Here is a 23,712-nt window from a genome sequence, read left to right on the forward strand (position 1 = left end):
GACTGTTTGTGTGACTCTCATTGTTGTAAGTGATCTGACAGTACCTACCGTCTCTCCGCCAAAGGTTAAAGCCGTGTCCAGCTGCATGTGGAAAGACAGACATCCAGCCCATGTGCTGGGTGGCCCTAACTCAATCAGATGCATCTGGGGACAGCAGGGAGCTGTGCCTGGTACTGGGCTTAACTGCAAAGTGCACCAGGCCACATATGAGCTCCTGTAAAGAAAAAAGGGGAGGAAGGGGTTTGTGAGTCCTGGGGCTGAGCAGCTTACTGACTGCAGCTCCAGGCTCTTCTGCTCCACAGCATGTGAGACCCTGAGAGCTGATAGCTGCCTGTGCACAGGGTGCAAGCCAGGAAATGAGGAGGGCAATGCCCACCAGCAGGTCCTGGGCTGTCACCTAAGAACTTGCTGCTTCCCTTTCAAGGTGACTTTGAGGAACTTGCCATATTTTAGCGCTGCCTAAAACAATAGCAGCTGTGTGGCTGCAAAACAAGGCTCTGTTGTTTGATAATGAACCTTCCTTCAAATCTTCCTGCCCTCAGATCAAAACTGGAACGGAAAATTATTTGCTGGCACAGTCCTCAGTGACACCACCTTCCAGTTGCAATTGCAAAGACCACTGTCCACGGCCAAAGACTGCTCAGTGCTCGTGTATGTCCTTCATGCTGCCATGCTGGGGATAGAGACCATGATGCCTTTGCTTCAGATGTGACAAGGAAGAGTCATTGAAGCACCTCTCTGCAAGGAGAAGGGCTGTGCCAAGCCCAGAAGGCAGGAGCCTGAGGAAGGGCAGCACGCAGCCCTGCACAGAGCTATGCCACCTGGCCATGGCTCTGCCACAGCCCTTCTGGGTGACCTGGGCTAGCTTTCTTTGCACCTGTGTGCCTTTTCTCCTGCTTTTTACAAGCCTTGTGTACTTTATGTAACTCACAAATGCACAAGCTGTCTTCTACCATACACTGAAAAGGACTCCAGCACAACTGGTCACAATTTAGACCATAGCCTCTGGACACAGCTGCCCCACCAGTCACTCAGTTAAGGCCAGAACCGCAAGGGCAGGCTCAAGCCCATGGAAACAGCAAAGGCTGCAGGTACAGCTTCCATCAGAGCAGGCAGCCAAATATGGATAGCAGGGAAAAAGGGCAGAGGTGAACAAAAGACAAATTTCTGTCTGCACAAAGGGAATACAAAAGCAAGAACTTAACTCTCAGGATGTGATTTGCATTTGACAGGATATCCATTCTTCAGCAGCAATAGGTATCCTGGCTACAGCAGCCTGCCAAGAGCGGCTGCAGATGTTTTCAAAAGGCAACCTCAATAAGCAGCACTCATGGCACACAGTCTGAATTGCTAGTATGGTTGGAACAACATGTTATGAGAGATATTTCCTCCATATCCTGTCCTCGTCGCTCCTTGTTGCGTCTCTGAGCTCATTATTGATTATGTTTTCTGGGAAGACTGACGGCACCAAGTGAGCGTGGGTTGCCAGGCCAACATGCTCACAGGCATTCCGCTTGCACTCCTTGCACAGCTGCTTATGCAATTCCCTCTTACAGTGCTCATATCCTAACAAGAAAAGTGAGCCAAGAGGGCTCACTCACACACCAAGAGGGAGCCCAAAGGAAAGGAATGGTTGATACCTTCTCATGGCCAAATTCAATGCCGACTTGGCACAACTCAACAGTTGACTCTAACGGTGCTACTGCACCTGCCTTGAGATAAGGTTTCAAAAGTGAACCTGACATCTTCAGAGGAGCTTTAGAGATACAAGAGACTGATGGTTGAACTTCTCTGGGTGTCTGACTCCCAGCCATGGCAGCCAACAGGAACTGCACATTGAGTTATCTCATCCCACTTCTTTTCATGCAATAATTTTTTCATGCCTGCACTGCCCAAAACCGTGCCAGACCCTCCAAGCTCCTACCAGTACACTTCAATCGCTGACTGATTTCTGAAGCTCTGAAAGGAGGTGGGAGGGGTTATGTCTGGACAAAATGGGATGTCTTACTGTAGAGTTACTGAATGGCTTCTTTGCCTCTGTCTGTACTGCTGGAGATTGTTTTCAGGAGCCTCAGACTCCAGAGGAAGTCAGGTTAAAGGAGGAGTTTTGTTTGGTTGATGAGGACTGGGTTAAGGATCAGTTGAACAATCTGGATGTACATAAATCCATGGGCCCCAATGGGATGCACCCACAGGTGCTGAGGGACCTGGTGGATGTCATTGCTAAACCACTCTCCATCATCTTTAGTAAGTCATGGAGAACAGGAGAGGTGCCTGAGGATTGGAGGTAAGCAAATGTCAGTCAGTTTTCAAAAAGGGTAAGAAGGAGGAGTCAAGTAACTACAGACTGGTCAGCCTCACCTCCATCCCTGGAAAGGTGATGGAACAATTTATCCTGGGAACTATCTCCAGGCATTTAAAGGGCAAGAGGGTCATTGGGAGCAGTCAACACAGTTTTACCAAAGGAAAGTCATGTTTGACTAACCTGATACCGTTTTACTGAAGAATCTCAGCAAATTTGACACCATCTCCCATAGCATCCTGTCAGAAAACTGAGAGTGTATGGGCTGGAAGATCAGGTAGTGAGGTGGATTGTTAACTGGTTGAAGAGAAGAAGGCAGAGACTTGTTATCAATGGGGCAGGGTCTAGCTGGAGGCCTGTATCTAGTGGAGTCCCTTGGGGGGTCAGTGCTGGGACTGATACTGTTCAATATATTCCTTAATAACCTTGATGAAGGAACAGAGGGCAGTGTCAGCAAGTTTGCTGAGGATACTAAACTGGGAGGGAGTGGCTGACACACCAGAAGGCTGTGCTGCCATTCAATGAGACCTGGACAGGCTGGAGAGTTGGGCAGGGAGAAATCTAATGAAATTCAACAAGGGCAAGTGTAGAGTTTTGCATCTGGGAAAGAATAACTCCATGTACCAGTACAGGCTGGGGAAAGAACTCTTAGAGAGTAGTGTAGGGAAAGGGACCTGGAGGTCCTTGTGGACAGCAGGATGACTATGACCTAGAATTGTGGCCTCGTGGCCAAGGTCAATGACATCCTGGGATATATTAGAAGGGGTGTGGGCAGTAGGTCAAGAGAAGTTCTCCTCTCCCTCTACTCTGCCCTTGTGAGACCACATCTGGAATATTGTGTCCAGTTCTGGGCTCCTCAGTTCAAGAAGGACAGGGAGCTGCTGGAGAGAGTTCAGCACAGGGCCACAAAGATGATGAAGGGAGTGCAGCATCTCCCTTAAGATGAAAAGTTGAGGGAGCTGAGGCTCTTTAGCTTGGAGAAGAGGAGACTGAGGGGTGAGCTCATTAATGTTTACAAATATGTAAAGGGCAGGTGTCAGGAGGATGGAGCCAGGCTGTTCTCAGTGATTTCCAATGATAGGACAAGAGGCAATGGATATAAGCTGGAACATAAGAGGTTCCAACGAAATACAAGGAAAAGCCTCTTCACTGTGAGGGTGACAGAGTACTGGAAGGGGCTGCCCAGATGAGTTGTTGAGTCTCCTTCTCTGGAGACATTCAAAACCCAGTTGGACAAGTTTCTGTGTGACCTACTCTAGGTGGTCCTGCTCTGGCAGGGGAGTTGGATTAGATGATCTTTTGAGGTCCCTTCCAACCCATAAGATTCTGTGATTCTGTGATTTAGTGACTGATAGTGCCAGACACAGAAAAATCTGCAGAGACTGGTCTTTAGAGCAGTTACTGAATATTTAGAGTCAGGGAGGAGATAGCTGGGGGTAGGGGACATGTGGGAAAAAATGGAATTTCTGTGGCTTCATTCCCAGTCCTCTGCAGAAGAAACTGAGGAAGACCTCTACAACAAGCCTAAAACAGAATGTTCAAAACCCCATTTATACCGGTGCCCCAAAGAGGCTCTGCTACCCATGCCTATGTTTTATTCAGCAATATAATTTGAACATGTCTAAAATATTCCAATAATATGTCTCGGAAAATGTCACTTGTATTACTTCTAACACAGAGAAGAAAAGCTTCAGAAGTTTGGTATGTTTGCCTGCATATAAACTGGCAAAGATGATGGTGCACAGTAATTACTGTCACATTTCCTGAGCAAAGGGAGGGAGATAAAAATGTCTAATTAACAGCTTCTTTCCCATGAAGCCATCAATGACATGGTAAGATGCATTCTTTCAGCATTATAACCTCAAGAACTGAAGCATGACAAACACAGCGATCTTGTTCATCTTTGAATGTCATTGATTTGGCATCCTTCTGTGTATTTTGTCTGTGTTGCTTGAGACATGCATCTTGCTGAAAATGCACATCTGACAACAAGGCTGGGAGGCTCCTTTGAGGAACAGGAGTTCAGGGAGGTGGGTGAAGGGGGGCTCAAGTAACTCCAGGAGGTCTTGTGCAGCAACAGGATGACCCGTGTAAACAGTCAAATGAAAAGGAAAGCTCTAATAAAGCAGTCCTGTTGGAACTAAAGACTAAAAGGCCTCTGTACAAAGAAGGTCTGTTTGTATGTTTACTGGCAGTGCCATCTTAGTATTATCACTTGTACAGCAACAGAGACAGAAATATACACAAAGGAAAAGATGATTAAATGAGAAGTCACTAGAGGGAGAAAAGCCATTAGGACACCATGGGGCCAAGCGATGACTGGGTGCAGTTTCAGCCTGGAGCAGCTGTCACATTACCGACCCCATGCCCAGAGCTGCAATCCTGCCCCACACAGTCACAGCAGCTCTGGTCTCAGCCCTCATGGGCTAAGCGTCCTGCGCCAGCAGAACACGCACCACAGTGACAGCAAGGGCTGGCCCTAGATGAGACCCTCTTCACCTGCAGACTGGCTACTACAAGGCAAAGCAATACAGACTGTTTCCTTGATGTACTGCCAGGTGGCTGAAATAAACACATTCCTTGGGTTCAACACAGGGGTTTTCTGCATAGCCAAAAGAGACTCCTCACCTCTACTTGAGTATTTACTAGCTATGCTGGGTTGTCTTTCAGGTTGGCATTCCCTGCAGTTTATTTAAATATGCTTAATTAAAGAGTAGCTAGTCACAGGAATAGATTTGTTACAATTGCCCATTTAATCTGGCTGAACAAAGCCTAAAACAAACAGATGAATTACGATAAATCACATTCAAGGCTGTAATGTGATTTTCCCCTTCTCGCTTTTCTTCTTGGTTGTTTACTGCAGACTGTGCTATTCCTGCTGACTGAATCCCCTCCTCTCTGGGGTAATATCTGCTGCTGTCATGCAAAATCCATGTTGTCTCAGGACGAACAGAAAAAAAAATTGAACCTCTTTCTACCTCCTTACCTTATCTTCAATTCTTCCTTCTTTCCCTGCCCCTTCCTGCCCCTACTTTGTTCCCCCAGAGCTTTCATCTCATGAGCTCTGTCCCTCAACTCTCATAGCTCTCCCAGTGCTGGGTCTGTTCCCCCACCATTCCTCAGCCCCTCACTTCTCCTTCATCTCAATACTGTCACTTCTTCATTCCTCTTCACAGGTCTAGGAATCCCCCTTCTCTCTGTTTCACTTATAGACTAAAACATATCCATCTCTGGGTCTCCCCAGCCACCAAAAATCCTGGCCTCTCTATCTGTTATAGGCTTCCTCTCATCCACCTTTCCTGTGACTCAAGCACTCTGAAAAACAAGGCAGGAGCATCAAACCTGTAGTGGGTCCTCTGTGCTGTGTCAGGAAGTCTGCTACAATTTTCTACCAGTCTCTGAATCCTGCATGGTTTGGATATCCTGATAATTAATGAAGGGCTCTATTTGTCACCCTGCCCTTAACTGACTGACACCAGGACAGAGCCACTGTCCTGAGGCTCTGGTAATAGGATTTCAGGAAATGCTTTCCCTTCCTCTGTCAAAAAAATAATTCATCAAATAACCGTGTGGGATAATCCAAACCCGCTCTGATTATAAACCTGAACTTGGCATATAATGAAGAAAGCACTCGATCAGCTGAGTCACTGTACATAAAGACATATTGTAGAAGATGCTTCATAACACATCTAACTACTTTTACCCCTAATTATATACATTTGACAGCTCAGTCATTATACTACTGAAAAAAACCCTAAACGTGTTTTAAGTATAAAAACCCCAAATCTTTGCAGCTTGATACTCCTTGCAAGTCAAATATGATGCATTGTATTGAATTGCTGGTTCCTAGAGAATGCTGCAGTGCATCCATAATGCTCCTCGGCTATTCCTCCCAGTTTAAATAAGCAAAGAAAAGGTTGCCACTCTTGTACTTCATTCAAAGTCAAACACATTCTGTGCTCTGCAGAGCACAATGGGGCCCAATCCAAAGCTTTCCACACCAGCCCACTTGAGAGTGAGTTGAGGATTTATCTACCACGCCTCCTTTGCCACACAAATCTAATGTGATGTGAAAATGTTTGTCTTGACAAGAGCTATAGATCTCATCCTCCTCTCTTAGTACTTCCAAAATCACAGAATCATACAGAATCACAGAGGGTTGCATCCTCATCAAAGATGCTCTGTGTGTGTTTGCAGGTGAAAAATGGCATGGACAGGCATGGATTACGGAGAGCAAGCTGAAACTCAATGGATTTTGGGCTGTGGACAGCTACAGACCACCCCAAAGGCAAGGTGTCTACAGGAGCTCCTCAGGAGCAGCATGAGACTTGGGGCCGAGGACAGAGCAGAGATGAGCTGGGCTGTCTGGAGCAGCCCAAGCATATACACAAGTATATACATATTAAAAAGAAACTGCTGCTTTACTGCCCTTACTTATATTACACTCATAACAGCCTCCTATGCACCATGCCCAAAACCTGTCCCGTTCTCTCACCCATATTTGCCTCTGAGTCCTGTGGAGGCTGGACCAGGCCCCAAGGCAGCCCTGTCCACAGCACTGGGTACTATCCCACATCCCCATGAGGCCATGTGAAAGGAGGGCATTGATGTGCCTCCATAATGCAGTCATTACCAGCACGATACCGAGACAGATCAATCAAAGGCAACACAACAGCCAGATTCAGAGGATTCCAAAATTGAGGTCAGACTCAATAACTCTTAGACAGATGCCAAAAGAAAGAGACACACATATATATACAGGAAGGCAAATTTTAACTGTGCAAACCTAAAAATGTCACTTGCAGTGATGGATTGGATGTGTTTTGGCAAGAACTGTTATTTCCTCCTCCATTGCCACCACCTGTCTCTGCATCAGTGTTGGCATAAGGTGCCTTTGTCCCAGTGGCCTGACTCTAACCTTCCCCTTAACACATAGCCCTCAGATTTTATAGCACAAACCCTGAAAATGGGTGCCCTGCTGCATTACTATGCCCCAAAGGGACTATTGCCATGGTGCAGAACACTTCTCCTGAGGAGAGGCCTATATCACAGCTAAATCCCAGCCCCTGGGTCAGGCAGGTGCCAGGCAGCTTCTGCAGGTAAAATGCCTCAAAACCTACTCTCTGCTGGAGGGATGGGCTGATGAGTGGCTGCCTGGGAAAGGCCACGTTCATATCAGCACCCTGCTTTGGATGCACTGCTGTTGCAGTTGGGGATTTATGGACTCTGACATGAAGGCTGAGAAGCCAGAGATTTTCCTAGGTTATGGTGCTGGCCTTGCACCAGGGAAAATAAAATCCTTGTAAATCCACTCAAACCCATGGTTTGGCTTAATTATCTCAGTTGACCTTGGCTTCCTGTGCATTTTCTCCTCAGCTGTTTGGAGTGGGTAAGCTACTGGAAACGATTAAACAATTCACACTATTGGTAATTACACATAGCAGAGTGGCATTTAAACTCCCTACCTGATACAACACCCTACTGCAGTTAAAATTTACAAGCAGATAAACACAGCAAAGATGACTGAAGTCAGTGGCAAATGGCAATCCTGATTTCAAGAACAAACTCTGAATCAAACATGAAAAATCCACCCCTGAACCTCCTGTTTCACAATGCATTAAACACATCCTGCTAGTAAATACTACTGTAAAATGAAGTGCAACACACAGCCTGGTCCCTTTCTGTCCCCACAGTAAGTTGCTAACTATAGCTTAAGTATCCTAAGACGGTGTTTGTTGCATTAACTAAATCCAGGTTTCAGCCAGTGTGTGAGTGTGCAAGTTCTCAGAGAGCTAGGAATTCATGCACAAATGCAAACACTCTTCAGGACTTCTCTGGTTTTCAAGGACAGACACCATGAGATAAGCTATATGAAGACTCACAAACAAAAACTTCATATATCAACAGTAAGTGCCCACAAGAGAGACCTTGCAACCTAAGCAGTCAGAAAAAAGCAGGGGAAGAAGAAACAAGGCCACAAAGTGATGACGGAAGTGAACTTCACTCAGACCAAGAGCAATTTTGTTCCCTTCGCAAGTGCATGTCTGCAGTTCTGCTGCCTCCTCCAGACTATACTGCCTCATTTGTATTTGCTCTGCTGTTCTAACCTCTTGCCTCAAAAAGCAAGATGAAAATTCACAACCACAATGTCCACTGATGAGCAGCAGTTGGTTCTTGCTTTCTCTCATCCAGTAGCTTCAAACCCCTCAATTAAACATCCAGGTCTCTCTCAGAAACTAACTACTGCTCAGAACGTGAGCTTGAGAGAGCCTGAGAAGATAATTTCTCTCCTCCCTTTCTAAGAACTGGAAATTCCTCTTCATCCTGTAAAGCTACTCCCACTTCTCCATGTGTGTAGGTGAGACATTCATAATTGTGTGAAAGATCTGTGGCAAAGAAGGGAAATGCACTCAGTCTTCCTATGGCCCACACCAACCCTGAGGAACTGCAGCATCTTACCTCTGTGATTCCTGCTCCTGTTGATTTTCTGGCTAAGCATAGCACAAAGTTGGGTTACAGCAAAGAGACAAGACTTTGTTATCATGCCCTCAACCAACCATCAACAGTGGGTTCATCTGAAGGCTTACACAGGATTTCTTTTACCTTTGGCTTTCAAATTTTGTTTATCAAGAAAAGACTTAAATCTGAACACATTTACTTTTAGCAGAGCGATCCGCTTCCAGCACAATTGCTTATGAAACAATTGCTGTGAAATCATGGATAACATCTCCAAATGTCTACAGCCAACAAACATTGTTAGAAAGATCTCTTTAGCATGCACGGATGGATGTATCACGGGCAGTTGTGTCTGTACAAGAGTAATTCTGCTTGCACCGTGCATCTGAGGTTTAAAGTGGGAACTCTGCACAGAAAGAATTAGCATTTACCTCTAAAACAAGAAACTTGCTTTGCATATTTCATTTTGACACAATTACTTTTTTTTTTCCCCCTCCAAATAACAAACTGAATCCTAAAATAGTTTACAAATAGACAAAGACCCAGTAAATATCCAGTGAAATATGCCTAGGCAAGGGTGAATAACTGCTGACACTGAATTGTGGTCTTTCCAGTCAGATTGAGCAACACATGACTCTACAAATAGTTGGCAGTTTCACAAAGGTGTTGTTACTTGTGGGCAATAATAGGAGAACCCATCCTCCATGCACACACAAAGCCATGCAAGACCAATGTGAGCCATCCATGCACAAACAGCTGAGCAGTTTCCCACTCTCTTCTAGCCAGGGGAGCTGAGCAGTTGCTCTACACCAGCCCATTTTCTCATCCCCAGAAAGGTGACCCTGTCCTATCTACTAAGGTACCATCATGTTTTTCCTGAAGTCTTCTCAGAGCACTACCCAGGATCCTGGGAAGGACACAGGCTGTGAAAACCCAGATGAAGATGCAGCCCTTGCTGAGAAGAGATAGTGCCCTTCCAAACCACAGGCTCCCTCCTGTCAGCTCACCTGTGACCCAGGGCACATTTGACTCCACCTAGCATTTCTCCTTGTAGAAACATTATCCAGGGGTCTGCAGTACCCCGTGTTTCATGGTGGGGCATGGAGGTGCATTACCTGCGGTCTCCCTGTCCCCGGCCGACAGCTCTCCATTGATCCCGTTCTCTTTGGTGCCGCCATACGTCCCTGGCTGCTCGTGGCTGCCCAGCCCTGACTCCTCGTCCTCTCGGAAGGGAAATCCGTTGGCACTCCTGACCAGTCCGGTACCCGTGCCACCCTGTTCCTTAATTTCAGGTGAATGTGCGTGTGAAGAAGCCTCTGTTAGCTGACCTGAAGTCCAGTGCGGTGCCTTGGCTTCCTCTTTCCTATCCTCTGCCATGGTTCCTTGCCTTTACCACTTGGCCTGTAACGACATTAGCAGGAGAGATCAGCTCTGAGAGGGTGACCGTGCCCCAACCATCAGGCAACGACTGGGCACGGCATGGGCACATCACCAGCAGTACTGAGAGGGAAACTCCTGTTTGGCAGATGAGAAAATGTTTAAATGCCGAAGTGTCTCTGCTTGTCTGTCCTGGGCATGAGGGAATTACTTTAAAACCAAAACAAACCACAAGCAGTAAAAATTATGAGTCAAGTCTTCCTTCAGTCTCATATGCCTTGCAATTATTAGCACCAGTTTCTTGAGGGCTGCCCTTTCATTAATCTGATTTTAACTCATTAATTACAGTTAAATGTCGACCCATTTAAGTGAATTTGTCGTCATAAATGCAACAACATCTGCCTGTGGTGATAAAGGGAAGAATTCCACAACTGCTAAAAGAAGTGAAGCTGCTATTGCAATTTTTTTCTGCAATCTTCAGGCAGAGAACTGTAAGGTGATGCATCCTCTGCTGCATGTGCAATCTGCTGCTAGCCATGATAGAAACCACATCTGAGAACATTCATGGAGTTCCAAACATATGTGCTCTTTGACCCTGTTTACATCCTCTCTTACTTGCTGTTTTGTGAACATTCTCACTCATTCTCTTTCGTTCAAAACAGCCTGTGGGGAGCAGTTGTTTCCCACACAAGCATTTGCATTCTCTTATGAGTATTGGTATTTATATATAAACAAAACTAATCATTATTTGCTACTTCACATGTATTTTACTCCAGTTAATTAGCTTGTATTTGTCCAAGCCAGGAAAAGAAGCCACTGCACAAGCCATAGGCTTTGGCTACTCATCACAGAAAAATGCAGTAGTAAGCTCCTTAATACACAAACCTAGGAAAACAATACATTGTAATTCCTATTTAGATGATAAGGTAACCTCTAGAGAGGAAAGAAAGGCTTGCCTGAGCTAGCTGCTTCAAAGTAAAAACCACCAGGCCTTTTCTAAAAGCACTTGGCACCTTTTTTTTCCTGGAAGAAAAAAAAATCCCAAACGTGTAAAAGAAATCAGCTGAACACAGTCAACCTGTCAGGTACCAGAGGCGGAGTAGTTTAGAAAAGAAAGCCGAAAACTGGATGGTGCATATATTCTGCAGACATTTAACATTAAATCAACCAAACAAAACAGAAAAAAACCTTTAGTTTCCATAGAGTCAGATCACTTTGCAGAAAACTTTTAAACATGAGAAGAAGCTGTTAGTATTTGTCAACAAATCACTGACAATTGATAATCCGACCCCTTTCCGATCAGCTATTATCATTTAGTAATAATGGCCTTCAGAGCTACTTGAAATTTTAAAGAAATCATGGTGATTCATGAAATCTAGATTTTAACTACCTATGTGAATCAAACTGTAGTTCCACCCCAAAAAGGACTAGTAACTCATTTGCCTCCTGGTGAAACCATGGTGTTTTGGGAAGTGCAGCTCCCTGTGCTCTCACCCTGGCTCAGCATCATTCCCTAGGCATAACCAATTGCGTAAAGACTGCAGGAGCAGGTGGAACTTCAAGTCCAGCCTTTGCCCTGAGCTGTAATGAAGATGATGGGCTGAGCAGTATCACTTGATGCAGTGTTTGGTGGCAATGAGATGTGCCTCAATCAGCCACAGAAATAGTAAACATGCTGCTCATCTCTTGGCCTTCCCTGCCTCCTTTATCCTGATGGGAGACTCATCAGTGAGGCATTCTGCACACACAGCAAGAGCCTTAATGCAGCCTTCTCAAATCATACCAGAAGAGCCGATGAAGTAATTACAAGCAAGAGAGCCTGAGCTGGGAAAAGACCACCTTCTGTGCACCAAAGAGAGAATCCTCTGCCTCTAGGTCTGCTTACTGCATGACATGAGTATTTTCTGACCAGAGCCCTTCCAAAACATAAGGCTATGAGTTAAATATCTCCATACAGGAGCAAGTAGCACACATCCAAAACCACTGACATTTGGATTCGAGGATGGAACAGAGCCTGTTCTGAGAAAAAAAGGAGATAGTCACACCTGTGTCCTCTGAGAAAGTGTAGTGGGCTTGTCTGGGACAGGTTTTCTGGCTGCAGGAGTAGCTTCTTTTGGGGCTACAGGGATGGCTTCTTTAGAAAAAGAGCTGCCAGAAGCTTCCCCTGTACCTGACAGGGCCAGTGCCAGTTGGCTCTAAGATGGACCCACTGCTGACCTAGGTTGCGGCAATTAGCAATAGAAGTATCACCTCTGTGATTAATGTATTGGAAAAGGAGAAGAAGTTGCTGTGCAGGTGTTAAACTGCAGCAGCAGCACCCGAAGGGAGCAAGAATGTGAGAACAACATCTCTCCAGACACCAAGGTCAGTGGAGAAGAAGTGGAGGAAGTTCCCAAGCACTGGAAGAGAGATTCCCCTGTGATCTGTGGTGCAGCCTATGGTGAGGCAGTGTGGAGGACCCCACAGTGGAGTGGGTGGATGCCCAAAGGAGGCTGTGACCCTGTGATCCCCCACTGGAGCAAGTTCCTGGTAGAACCTGGGAACCCAAAGAAAGAGGAACCAACACTAGACCCGGTTTTCTGGCAGGACTTGTGACCCCATGGGGGACCCATGCTGCAGAAGTTAATTCCTGAAGGACTATTTTCCCTGTGGATGAGACCCACATTGGAGGAGATTGTGAAAAGCTGTGTCCTATGGGAAGGACCCACATTGGAGCAATTTGTGGAGGATTGTCCCCCATGGGAAGGACCCTACAGTGTAGCAGTGGGAAGTGTGAGGAGGCCTCCCCCTGAGAAGAAGCAGCAGCAAGGACCATCTGTTATGAAATAACTGAAACCCTCATTCCCCATCTTCCTGTGCTGCTGAGGGGGAGGAGGTAGAAACTCGGGAAGAAGAGAGGGGTGAGGGGAGGAGTTTTAAGATTCAGTTTTTATTTCTCATTTTCCTACTCTGTTTTGATTATTTATTAATAAATCAAACCAATTTTCCCCAAGTTGAGTCTGTTTTGCCCTTGATGATAATGGCTCCCTGTCCTTATCTTGACTCATGTGCCCTCTCTCCCCTGTCCAGTTTAGGAGGGGTAGTGACAGAACAGCTTGGTGGGTACCCAGCCAGCACTAAACCACCACAGGAACCTCAAAAAAAAGAGCAAAATTAAAAGCCTAAAGCCTAACTCAAAGTTTTCTCCACCAATCCAGTGCACTTTGAACCTGGCAGGGACATCTAGGAGCAGTGTAAAACCACCCATCATTTTCAGCAGCTCAGTCCTTAGGTCATCCATGGGAGGAGCTCAGAGCCTCCACAGGGAGAAGGAGCATTACGCAAGACCCAAGCATGTGGAACATGGTTCTGAAAATCACCGGGACAAACCTAATGCTTATATCTGACCACTGGAGTCTGGAGGCTATTATCCCTGAAGTGCCCTTCCCCAAGTCCAGGCAGACACTCCCTGCTTCACTTGAAGCTCTTGAGGAAGGATATTCACATCCTTACAATGGACTGTGTCACAGAAGTCCTCTGTGAAAGTAACAGAAGTGCTTTTATCTTTAAAAATAAATACAGTGGGCAGGCTTCAATGAGAGCTGTGTGTATCTGGAGGCAGAATTTGGCTCAGTATTTATAATAGATGGTTACAGAATGAAACATGGATGAATTCATTCTTGAGACTCTGTTATTCATAGAGTGCTCTTGGAGTTTATAATGGTAGTAGAAACACTGTGAGTGAGTCACACAATGCACCTTTGTACTTGAGCAATTTAGCAATGACTATCTGCTGTACAGTGTGATTCATCACAGCTCAGGTTCAAATCCAGAATACACAGGTGTGTTTTTTACCATCAGGTTGGCTGTTTTTCTGTCATTTTATTAGCATACCATGGCATTACATCAATCAGGTAATTAAAATTCTGACACAGAAATACCAAGAGTGGACAAATATTACGCCAGAATTTAAACAGTGTTGGGTATACAAAAAGAAGGAACCTGGAATAGTTTGGACAATCTAGGGAAACACAATGCTTCAGGGATGCAAGAAGTTCCTCTTTCCACTGTTATTTTCTTACTCTTTGCATAAACTGCAGTGAATGCTTTCACAAAAAAATCAGAAAAGAAGGCACTGCCAGTGCTCTACAACATCTTGCTGCTTAGTCAAAAATTACTTTAGATACTTCTGAAACTTTTTTCTCTGCCCATTATATGACATTAGTGGTGGTGAGAGAGTGACCGAGCAGGTGCTGGACCATGGCAGCTCCAGGCGAACATGAGGCTGCAGGAAAGGCAGCAGAGCTTGTGGGCTTCAGTGATGCCTTGGCACAGCCCCTTGCTCCAAATCTATCCTGGTGACACCATGCCGGTGTGTGACCGAGCATGAGTGTGAGCCTCAGCACAGGCTGTGCCAGCTACATGGCATAGGATTGTTGAAACTCTACTCCTTCATTATGTTCCCCACCTGGAAGCCTGATCAAAGCCAACTATCCCCTCCTTCTGAGCAGGCACAGTTGTGTGCTGTGGCCACATCGGTGTTACCCACACACATCTCTTGGACACCATGCACAGCTTTCCCCCAAAAAGGCTTTCCTTGCCCAGGCTGACATGCAGGATGCTCTGAGACCCTGGCCATTCCATATCTGGTGAGATCAATGCTCTTCTGGCAGCCATCACCAGCAGCAGCAAAGTGCTTCACAGACCTTAAATTTATGTCCTTGTGATTCTGGCAGTGCACTAGAGATGACATTATGGATCCAAATTGGACATCTTGCCTTCTAAACCAATAGCTTGTAACAGAAATGTTGGTAAAAACAAATTCCCCCATCCTTTTCAGCCACTCAGGAACTGTACAGAGACAAACAGTAACTTAGAATTAACACAGAGGGGCAAATCTTGAGGGAACATGTTGTCCAGCGTTGCAGTCACCTCCTCCTTTCACTGCCAGAGTACATATGTTTCTTAATCCCTATGCTCTTTTAGGGGATACCAGCTTCCACTGTCATAGCTGGGCTGAAGCAAGCCCAAGTGCTTTGACCTCAGTGTACAAAAAATTACCCATAGAAATACAGCATGACAGAATGATATGCAAAGCCCAAGATAATGCTGATTGAAACATCCCATCGTGCTAGCTGTCCTTCTATATATATTTTGTGAGTACATCTTGCAAAATCATCTTAGCATTATATTAACGTTGCCTTTGCATGTAAGCAGATGGATTTCCTACGAATTTCACTTTTTAAGAGAACAGAATTAGGCCAATACTGAAGGATTTTGCAAATACTCTGCCTTCCCGCTTCAAGCTATGTTTTTAGCCACTCCTGTGCCTATGAAACCACTCACAGGGTAATGAGGCTCTCTGATTGCAAGGAAACTAATGCATTAACTAAGAGAAACAGTCACTTGGACACATGGAAGAAGAGTTAAAATTCCAGTTCAGGGGAGAGAATAACACCAGAGGTTCCTGAAAGGACGGATAACAGACTTCTCCAAAAAAAAAAAACCAAACCCTGACACAGCCAGATCCTGAGCTCAGTGGGAGGGAAAGGCAAAGTGCCCTCTGTATGGCTCCAGCATCAAATCCTACTTTCCAGAGTGCTATATAACTCAGATGCACCGCAGCACTGACTCAGCTACCCCGCTCCTGAGCCTGGAGCCAGGAGAGGGTAGGGATTGCTCCGTGGAGACAAGCTGGGCTGCAGAGACATGGCTATCATGACCTCAGGTACCTGGGGCTTCCAAAACTCCATAACACTGTCTAAAAAAATAATTTTTCATGAAATTGAGGAAATTCAGAGACAACAGATTTATGAGATGAGGTGTTCATAATTTTTTAAAGAGGGCATCAAGAAGTTGAAACTGTCTCAAAAATGAATTACACTAGAAAATAAATCCTTCCTTAACATAAAAAGCCAAAACTGTATGCAAATAGGGCACAACCTTACACACTGGCAAATAACACAATAGAGAAAAGCTTTAATCCATGTCTATGTATCAACTGGCCAGCTGGGATGATGTGTCTGACTATGAAAGGTCAGGCACTGTGGATTAAGAGGTCCCAAGGCAATCTGTCAGTGAATGTAACAAACCGACAACTTATGCCTAGGAGACGAAGTGGGTAGCTACTAGGAGGCCAGAACAGAAACGACGAGAGACATACAGTAAGAAATCTAGATGGATAAATTCCAATAACCTTCTGCCACCATCTGAAAGCCCAGATTGTATTATGTAGTATCCAAACTGTATTGGTGCTATCGTTTTCATGAACTCTCCACATACCTAGAAAACACAAGGCCGCATTTTGGATGGCATGAACATGTGGAGAGCTTTGCATCAGCATTTCACCTAATATGCATCTTCTCTCAAATTAATTGGATTCTCTTCAGATGTGAGCAGTGTGCTTCTCACTGATCAGAAAGAATCACAGCAAATGGCATGGATGTGGACAAAATCGCACAGCATCTGACAAGGGACCATGTTAGCTTTCTGCATACTTAAAATGCTTAGTCACAGTCCAGAAGTCACTAAATGATTAACAAAAGTTACTATTTGATGTCTAGGTGCCGTAATTCTAGTAATATAGTATATTATTAGACAGAATTATACTCTGAATTGCAGCCACCAATATCTCTCAAGCCTAAAAAAGGATGAAAAGTTTCTCTGGTAATTTATAACAAATATGATTTTTTTCTTCCTTGTCCACTGCCAGAATTATTACCTTGCAGTTAGATCCCTCCTTCTAGACAAAACAAGCTAGACTATCCTCTTAAATACTACCTTGTATCTGTTAAAAATGCAGGCAGTGTTCAATTTCTCACACTTTTATTAGCATTTGGCTGTTTCTAACGCCTTTTGATTTCCATACTGCAAACGGTTAGTCAATAGTCACAAATTCTTTGTAGAAAGTCCTTTTGATTGTAGATCAGGTTACACAACAGATGAAAAATAATGGATAGTGCCTGGACCAGAAGCAGAACAAAGGAAGCTCACTAGGGAAAGATGAAGAAAATTACTGCAATCTGCATCCTTGTCAGAGCTGAGAATGAGGGAGGGCCTCAGCCTCTGAAGCAGTCGATCAGACCTACAGCAATGGCACAGAAGAGAGCGAGCAGAGAGCCAGAGGAGCAGCTGCTCACGCTCTGTATTCCTCTGCTCCTTCCTGCTCTGTGGCCAGCCCTGTGAGTGCAGAGATTTCAACCCTTCTTGGAGTTTCCCACTGTCTGACTGGGCATCAGTGGAGGCACATGGGCGGGAAGAGTGAGTGACCCTGCTTGCAGAGGCTGCAGAAATGTGAATCTGAGAAAGCCCCCCTGCTCTGTCCTGAGTACTGAATCCAGCTCAGCCAGGAGGTGCACCCAGGTGGCGTGCAGTAGGGCTGAGAGGCACTACCCGTTGCATTTCTGTTGGTAGCAGCAGGTCCATCCTGCACAGGTAAACACATGAGAATAGTCTTTCAGCTGCCACTCCTGACTGACAGAGCTCCTCCTCCCTGGGGAAGGTATTCATGTCTCTGGGCTGCTGGCAAGCTGAGCACAAGGGAGCTGCCTTGCTGTTGGATGCTGGCCTCCCGAGCCCCATGGCTGTCACGCAGACAAAGCTGCCCTCCCTCCCATGCCCAGCCACTGTGTGGACTTGCTGGACTCCAGAATTCTAAAACTGGATGCCCTTCTCTCTTGCAATGGTGAAATCATGGTACTAGCAGCTTCTGCCAGCAGAATAAGACTCCAACTAGCATGGAGCTCTCTTCTAGCTAAAAAGCCAGAAGAATCCCTGCACACCTCCTTCTGCTCCAACATCATCCTTTTATGACAAACCATTTCTATCCACAGTGCTGCATTTTTACAGCATTTTCATCAAACACTCTCATCACACACCCATCAATTGCTTCCTGCCGGAGAGAGGAAAGGCGTTGTAGCTGGTGAAGGAGATGGTAACCATAACAACAGCACCATGACAACTATAAGTGATATCTCAAACAAGAAATAAGGCAAAAACTTATTACCAGTAGATTTGTTCCACAATAAGGATGTCAAAAGCACTAAAGAAGTAATACGAGTAAGTAAAGGTGCCAACAGGAAGAAACATAAGTCTCTTTGGATTAAACTGCACACAATCCTTCTGCAAATTTTAAGATGAAGCAGCATCGCAGCAGAGAAGGCTGTACCTGTTCAGTCCTACCTGAGAGCTCTCCTGCCTCGGGGAGCAGAGGGTCTGAAGGAGTGCTGCTGGGAAGCTGGGATGTTTCCTGGCAGCCAGGAGACTCCCAGATTTCTTAGTGTAGTCTTTTCATTCCAGGAGACTGGTTGAAATGAGCATTGAACAAGGATGGGATTGCTCCCAGGGGAGCACCTCAGTCAGACACACTGCATTGATTTTTCCATCAAGCACAGTTTCAAAGGGGCATCGTGAGCCCTCTCTGTGCACTTCAGAGAAGGCATTGCAGTTGGCAGGCTTGTTTGAAACATGCGGCTTCACAGTTGTTAGTCAGCAACCATCCAAACAACCCATGCCAAAGCCCTGACTTAAAATCCTGTCAGAGAAAAAGACTTACCCACACTTGTGGCTACATTGCCTTTTTCACCCTCAGTGCAGGAGGCACAGAAAAACCAGCATAAATAAACAGCATTAGCTCCAAGATAAAGTTATTTGGGATATGATCAGATGGGGAAAAGTTGAAAGAAGCAGTAGCACTGTGTGGCCTTCTCACGGCTTTTCAGGAGGAATTCAGCTCACCAGTTTTCTACGCAGGATTGCTCTGAGTAGACACACTGAAGTGGTCTTTCCCCACTGAAATATCCTCCATACAGCTTCCCTCTCCCAATCACCTTGCTTTTCAAAGTCCTGCAGTACTGTAACTGGGAATTAAGCCTTCTTACATGGTATACTTTGATTCTTCCATAATATGAATCAATGGAGATTTTCAACTCTATATTTGAGACCTAATGAAATAAAAACTAACAACTCACTCCTTATTTGTACTTTCCATAGTCTGGTTTTTGCTCTTAAAGTAATTATAAAAGATTTGCCCCACTTATTACAAATATTTTTTCCAAAAGCTAAGAAGAGCACAGGAAATCTTTAGTTTAAGGAGATGATTTTGAAGGGGAAAAGGAGATTCAGATGGCATCCAGGAAACATGTCTCCAAGAGAAGAAACATATATATATATACACATACACACACATATATATATATATACATACATACACGTTTCCCTCCTACCACAGTGGTCACTTCAAACCTTGTCAAGAAGATGGCTGAAAATCCATAACTTCACCACAGCTGAGCTGCAGGATGGGCTATTTAAAGCAAAGGTCCTCAAAGTACTACTTAGGGGAAAAAATTCTTCATCAGTCAGGGAAGAAGTAGTATCCAACTTGATACAGTCAATGCATACTTGATCCAGTCTAGTAGTGAAACTACTAGAAATACCCACAAATACATCACACTAAAAGCACTGTGGCTGACAACATTTCACAAGGTTGGCCAGCTGAAATCTAGTGAGAAACAAACAGTGCTTGGCTAATAAAAATGAACATTGAACGCTTCATTCTCCTCCCCACTATCACTTCCATTGTAATTTTCAGTGCTTATAAATGGCTGAAACAAAGTCACCTTCTGCTTATTTATGGTGCAGATGATGGCAGCACACACTACTACGCTCACGATCTTCTCAGACTCATATTTTCAAGCCTGTCATTTGAAGGAGTGCCAGCCAAACTATTTGCCATGGCTACTGCAAACAGGCTACGTAGCCATGCACTTTGTTCACTCTCAAGTCACACTAATTAATATCTGTATTTGGTCAGGTCTGGTAAAGGTAGCCCACAGAAAGGCTGGACTGACATTTTGCAGGGTTTGGGTTTTTTTTTTCCCCCCCATGCCAACCTTGCTAAGACACATTGACTTAATGCTGCATCTCAAGAGACATGACATCCATCATGTCATCCATGATGGATGACAGTTCAGATTAGATGGAGAGGAGCTAATTAATTATGCTAATATGTTAGTTGCATATTCCCCATGCAGGATAGGTCCATACTCTTGCCAACTTCAGTGGAGCTACTCTGCATGTAGGTGAGGCAAAATGGACCACTTAGCAGAAAAGTGCCACAAAATTAACTGCTATGCAAAATCTCACACTACAAAATCTCACTTATCCAGAATAAATGTTTTAACTACACTGGTGCATCTTTTTCTTCTTAGCATACATGAATTACTTTCACATCCTTTATTTCTTCCGGTTTCAGCAAGATCTCATCAAGTATGACACATTTTCACATGATCTTAACTTTACTCATTGAGCTTTTAATTAGGAAAAACCCCATGCTGCCTCTACAAATGTGTCTGCTTTTGGAGGGGGTTGTTTTTCGAAAGTCTTACCTACCTTTTAAAATTAATTCCACTCCTGCTACAGTACAATCTTTGAATATATCCAGACACTATCTTTGGGAGCATCATCACATCAGCTACTACAAATGGCAAGAAACATGTCCTGGGCTAATTTCTGGCAGATTCCTACTCATAAACAGATGCAGGAGAATCTGCTTACAGCAGAAATCAGGAACATAGCATCTACTCTACACTCCAGCTCTCTGCACCCTCTCCAGGACCATCAACCCCCGAAAAAGGGGTAGTTCGGTATCTCCAAGAGTGCACCTCCTGATCCAGCTGCCATCCGAACTTAACTGTGATCTTCCATATGCTGAACTAAAGGAAAATAATCCATTATTCCTCAACTGAGAAAGCAACACAGAGATGTTGGTGTAAAAATGAAATATGGAGTTGATCACAGGAAAGGATCTTCAAAGGCCATGTCCTGCTCCAGTTTGTTTGGGTAAAAATTCCTGCTCATACAAAAAAAGTTTACTGCTCAGGTCAAGGGTAGCAGATTATTCCTTTGCTGAGTGCTTTTAGCTTCAACTTTATAACTCAGACACATCAGGCAAACATGCCAAGCATACAGTGGAAGCAGAAGCATCTTATTATCTAACAGGCATTGTTTATTCATGTTTAAAAAGAGTATCAGACAGAAAAAAGGTTGTTCTGAGGTCCCTCTATCCAGGCTCACTTAAACATCTTTCACTCTCACAGTCAGAAAACTTTAGAGGCAAGGGCCCAGGAATCCATTACAGCCAATAGAGGTCAATGCTTTTCACTGCAGCACAGAACATCTAACTGCAAATAAACAGAAATAAGGAGACAAAAGGTTGGAAAACTGACTGGGAAAGTGGTTATTTGCAAAGTCTGCTTGCTTCTATATGTACAGCATACATGATATGGGTTAGCTAGCGCTAGAATTTTCTTGACTAGAGAACGTCTGAACAGTGACTGTTGTGCTGCAAAACCCTGGTCCTACAAAAGTGGTAGGATTATTTCATCCCTTCATGTTATTTTCTAATCAGTGCTACAAACAAAGGACTCCTTTTAATTTAAATATATTTTTAAGCTTTTATGACTTGAAAATATGCAGTCCACCCACACTCAGTCACCCACTCATGTGACCCATGACTGTATACCCAGGCAAACAAAATAATCTCTCCCTACCTGGAAATTAGAGTACCCAGAAATCTTTTGTGCTCTTAAAAGCCCTAGACAGTAAAATCATAATATTTGGGATATCATTTTATCATGTGGTAGGTTTTTCCCTGCCAAATCTTTACTCAACCAATCCTACTGACTACAAAAGCAAAGCAAGCAAGCAGCCACCCCTCCAGACTGCTCAGGCACAGGCGCAAGGAGGACAGAGATGGTAGTGAAGGAATCGGGAGCCCTTGCTTTCAGAGGAAGCTTTTCCTCTCACAAGTGCTTCAAATAAGATCTTGGGATGTGCACTGAAACAGGAATTTATGTGCTCCACCTTGTATTTTTAACTCCTTGTTTCTTGAATTAAGAAAATAAAGCTATCTATAGTGTGAGGAGGACTGAGTCATTCAGTCCTTCCAAAATCTTCATTGCAGGACAGGTTGTCAGAGCAAAGAGACTTGTTTCCTCCCCAGACTCCCATGGGTGTATGTCATCACCTGATTCTTGCTATAGGTTGGGATTAACCTTGTTCTGCTTCCACCACTTGTCTTCACACCCTGTGCCAAGGGGCTGATGAATGTACATGTATTCGGTGGCACTCTCCTGTGGAGTAACATGAAGAATGAAAGAGTTTTGAGGGAGGTAAGGAACAAGCCCAGGGCTAGGGAGTAGGGAAGGGCAAGGATGTTGCACTGGATGATGAAAGTGCATGTCATGAATGATAAGATGTGACTGATGAACAAATTCAGTAACTGAGGAAAAAGTCTGGAAAAACGCAAGCCATGGGGCGTAACGTGTGTTGTTTTAATATAAAGAGACAGTCAGAGGGAGAGAGGGAAGCTAGGATTTGCCATCTCCAATCAGACCATCCAGTCTACACTCCTGCCACAAGCAGTGGCCAGCATGAGCTGCTCCACATGAAGAGGTAAGAACCTCCACAGAGCTTCAGTCTTACATCAGTATGTCCTCAGTGCACAAAATCTCCATCCGGCTACACAGATCCGCTGCTTTCCGTTGGAGCCAGGTGCTTATATGACTATGAGGATCCAGGTCATCATGCTCTTTTCAATGCAAGCAGTGCATACAAAAGATACCCTCAAGGTGACTTTCTGGACAAGAGAAGTAACCTGTGTCCTTCCATGGACTGCCATCAGCGATTTCTATTTCAAGGACAACAGGACACAGAAAGCACAACAGGATACAGGACATGCAAAGCATTGATAGACACAGAAAATCCATGCATCCTTTTATGTGTTCAGGTGCTTCTGATGTCCTACATGAGAGGTACCTAGGATTCAACATATGATTCATCATGAATTTCTCTGTATTTTTCTTTTGCAAAGTCTTTCAGCAGCAGTAATGCTGACATTGGTTTAGGATACCTGAAAGCATTAAGTATTAATCACAAATGAATAAAGTATTCCTGGAAAAGGTATAGAGAGCTCAACAAGGATGATAAAAGATCTAGAGAATTTTCCATGCAAGGAATGACTAGATAGGCTATGAATCTTCGACCTGGGAGAGAGTGAAATGGGACAGACATTTAAGTTAAGAAGAGGAAAAAAACCTAAACACTCTCTCCACAAAGAGTATAGTGCATCAAACAGAACTTGCTGGTGGCAGGCTCCCTGCAAATGAGTGGTGATCCTTCCCACTACAGGGAATTACATTGTGCAGGAGTAGGTATATGATAAAAGTTTACACAGGTTCAAAAGCCAACTGAATTTTTCTTCTGTTAATTTGCCCATAGATCTCAATTTGAGGGCTTTTTCTGCAAAAGGAATGTTTTCACTATGTAAATAATGTCTAGATCTAATACAGCTTAGAGGTTTTATTTGCAATTTTAATATTGACTGGAAATAACTACAGCTTCCTGTCCTTCCTTTTTAAAAGGGATCCTTCCCCAGCAAGCGTGCTGGAATGTCACAGCCCCTTGCTGAGCATCACAATGTTTAACAAACTCTGAATCAAAACACACTGTGTAACAGACTGCATTGCACTGTAAATGAAGAGCATCTATGGCAGAGACAGGCTCTAGCACATGAACAGCTTTGTTGGTCTGGAAAGTTT

The 23,712-nt window shown here is 44.5% G+C and overlaps 1 protein-coding gene across 9 annotated transcripts in view; it reads right to left on the minus strand.

Annotated features, from left to right (window-relative positions):
• Nucleotides 1–23,712, minus strand: part of MAP2 (microtubule associated protein 2) — a 238,736-nt gene that overhangs the window by 63,059 nt on the left and 151,965 nt on the right. For all 9 annotated transcript variants that reach the window (XM_062002287.1, XM_062002285.1, XM_062002286.1 and 6 more), the window contains exon 5: nucleotides 9,874–10,159. In XM_062002287.1, coding sequence (XP_061858271.1) covers nucleotides 9,874–10,135 — 262 coding nt within the window. In that variant the 5' untranslated portion in view covers nucleotides 10,136–10,159. The remainder of the gene's footprint in view (nucleotides 1–9,873; nucleotides 10,160–23,712) is intronic.

This window comes from Colius striatus, chromosome 9 (genome assembly GCF_028858725.1).
Source record: "Colius striatus isolate bColStr4 chromosome 9, bColStr4.1.hap1, whole genome shotgun sequence".
NCBI classification, from domain to species: domain Eukaryota; kingdom Metazoa; phylum Chordata; class Aves; order Coliiformes; family Coliidae; genus Colius; species Colius striatus.